We start from the raw sequence: 3,144 nt of genomic DNA on the forward strand, positions 1-3,144 counted from the left end.
CATGTGGATCCAATCCCTAGAGAAGGACATGTTTTGACTCCACTCCCTGGAGAAAGACAAGCAACAAGTCAATGAAAATGATTTTGACACGGAGGCTTCAACAATGAGATCACATGATGATAGTGAGCATGGTAGGCATGTTTTGTTCTCTTGTACGTAAGACCACTCACTGTAAGTTGAAGCCAACTCTGTAGCACCGAGCACCAACACTAGCAACAGGGGAGAAGACGCTAAGAGGGATCTCCTAATCAAGGGTGTTACCTCGTATCAAAAGGTGAATTCACTGCCCTGATTACAATAGTGAATACGAGGGCAAAGCTTGTGATTTTTAAACCTGTGTTTGTAAGCTATCTAAATAACAAGGATGCCTGCAGTTACACCCTACTGGATTCATCCCAATTTAGTGGCACTGAATCAAAAACCAAGATTTTTCTGCAGCAAATATACTAAGATTTCCAAAGAAATCTATGTGTATGTCCCTGTACTAGGAGTAATGAGAAGTTTAAAAGCTTCAATTACAGGATGTTGTCTCAGCCTTCTGTGGATCTAAAAATACTGCATTGAGTGAGGCAGGATCAATTGTATATGAGTGGGGTAGGGGACACAAAAACAAATATGGGAAGAATGTTATGTCCTAATTGGAATCTTTACGTTTGTCACAGATGTGAACTAGTGTACTTTTAGAAGCTTTCATTCTCTCTTTTTGCAATGAAAGATCAGCTTCCTTTGTATTTTCACCAAAGATATACAAGTAAATGAAAAGCGTATGGTCATCACTATTCCATTACAGTTAAAGAAATACAACCACACTCAGAATATGAAACAGAAGGCAAGATCAATGAAAGGCTGGTGTCAGGAGAAAAAAAAAACCAAAGACAGCAGCAACCAAAACGTATTTAAAGTAGGAAAGGCAAGAAAGAAATCAATTCATTTTCCAATTTCTGCACTTAAAAGAAACAAACTGGGTATCTTGAAGAAAGAAGTTGAAAAGCACCTCAATTTCAAGGGCAAATGCAAATTAAGAAAACCACAACCACAACCAACCAACACCAATCAGAGTGGGGTTCCCTGGAGGGCCCCTCTAGGATTGGTAGAAACTGCCGTTCTAGATGTATGTTTTTGCGTTTGTGCCAAGACCTTTAAAGGGAGGAGAAGGAAGAGGGGAGAGAGAGACACATTGTGCAAAAGAAGCTGCCTGGAGATTTCTAAAATTCCTACACAAATCTCATAGGTAAAGCAACCTGCCAGATTTGGCCTGGGATCATTAACGATGGAGCCAGAGGCAACCTTCACTTTTTTGGATTACTCCTATGCTACAAGCCCAATTCCTGATCGTGAGGATGCCCCGTCCCAGGTTCCTTTCACAGCTGTCTTGCTGCCCATCTTATATACCGTAGTGTTCTTGACTGGAGTGTTGGGGAACCTCGTCCTCATTGGTGCTTTGCATTTCAAACGGGGGAGCAGACGACTGATTGACATCTTCATCATCAACCTGGCTGCCTCCGACTTCATTTTCCTCATCACGCTGCCTCTCTGGGTGGATAAAGAAGCATCTTTAGGACTGTGGAGGACAGGCTCTTTCCTGTGCAAGGGCAGCTCCTACCTGATCTCGGTCAACATGCACTGCAGTGTCTTCCTGCTCACCTGCATGAGCATTGACCGCTACCTGGCCATCATGTGCCCAGTCGCGTCCAGGAGATTCAGAAGGAGAGACTGTGCCTATGGAGTGTGTGCCATCATCTGGTTCATCTCCTGCCTCCTGGGACTGCCGACTCTTCTGTCCAGGGAGCTTACCCTGATTGATGATAAGCTACAATGTGCAGAAAAAGAAGCCACTTCAACTAAACTGACCTGGGCCTTGGTGGCCTTAATTTTCACTTTTTTTGCCCCGCTGCTGAGCATTGTGACCTGCTACTGCTGCATTACAAGGAAACTGTGTGCCCATTACCATCGGTCAGGGCAACACACCCGAAAGCTGAGGAAATCCATAAAGATCATCTCTATTGTAGTGATCGCCTTCGTCTGCTCCTGGCTGCCCTTTAATATTTTCAAGCTCATGGCCATTGTGGCTAAGTTACAGAAAGGGTTCTACATTTCTTCAGCCATTCTCCAGCTGGGCATGCAGGTGAGTGGACCCCTGGCATTCACCAACAGCTGTGTCAACCCTTTCATCTACTATATCTTTGACAGCTACATCCACCGGGCCATTGTGCACTGCCTGTGTCCCTGTCTGAAGAACTCTGATGTGGGGAGCGGCACAGAGACCTCAGAGAGTCACCTCACTAAGGCTTTTTCCCACTTCGTTCACACGGAGGATTTTGCTAGAAGAAGGAAGAGATCCGTGTCCCTCTGAGGGTGGGTTGGGGAATTTCTTTATGTCAGCAACAAAGAAGAAAAGGATTGATGATGGGAGTCATATTGTTTACAAAATACAAGGAAGACTTCTTTTTTTTTTTTTTTAAAGAAAGGGCCCCTATGTGAATATAATTAAGCTGTGTTCTGTTTGGGGTTGGGTTTTTTGTTTGGTCTTTTTGGTTAAGGGATCTAATTTGACTTTTGCCAATTAGGTTTATCAGGCAAAATATGATACAGATCTATCCTTTGGTGCTTAGACAAAGTGCCCTGCCTGGATAAATTGCTTGCTTGATGATTGCCAATACACATCCCGGCCTTTTTCTCTCAAGAACCTGGTCCCTGGGTGCACACCACCACCACTTTTCATAACTGGGTTTCAAATTGAACAACAAGGAAAGGACGCTGTCACCCAACATTATCTTTCACCTGATACCCATTCCCAATGCTTTGGACTGGCAAAAAGCTCCTGGGGACAAGGACATTTTGTACTGTGCTTATGATGTGGAGTTTATTCTACCGCCTGCTATTCTATATGTTCTTAACCAGTCAACAGAAGGCAAGGCTTGACCTTTATTTGCCTTATAAGATATAATGGTTGAAATGTATTTTATTTACTAGGGTAGTAACTGCTTTTTAATGGGGTTTTACTATGCTCTTTTGTTTACATTGTGTTTATAAATTAGTATATGACTCCACTTTAATTACGTTTTTAATTACTCAGTTAACTACTTATCAAATGAAACTATTACTACTAAGCTAATTAGAGACCATCAAACGTTTCGCTCCACC

The 3,144-nt window shown here is 42.9% G+C and overlaps 1 protein-coding gene across 1 annotated transcript; it reads left to right on the top strand.

The window, feature by feature from the left end:
* Positions 1 to 1,270: 1,270 nt before the first annotated feature.
* On the top strand, positions 1,271 to 2,353 carry GPR15 (G protein-coupled receptor 15). Its single transcript, XM_004706451.1, has one exon. It carries the CDS (start codon positions 1,271 to 1,273, stop codon positions 2,351 to 2,353), a length of 1,083 nt encoding a protein of 360 aa, XP_004706508.1.
* Positions 2,354 to 3,144: the final 791 nt, after the last annotated feature.

The sequence above is a fragment of the Echinops telfairi genome, unplaced genomic scaffold (assembly GCF_000313985.2).
Source record: "Echinops telfairi isolate 266 unplaced genomic scaffold, ASM31398v2 ScPeMD7_6;HRSCAF=24_1, whole genome shotgun sequence".
NCBI classification, from domain to species: domain Eukaryota; kingdom Metazoa; phylum Chordata; class Mammalia; order Afrosoricida; family Tenrecidae; genus Echinops; species Echinops telfairi.

Excerpts from the sequence above, each read along its gene's own strand:
- GPR15 (XM_004706451.1), top strand. The coding sequence starts at position 1,271 with ATGGAGCCAGAGGCAACCTTCACTTTTTTGGATTACTCCTATGCTACA.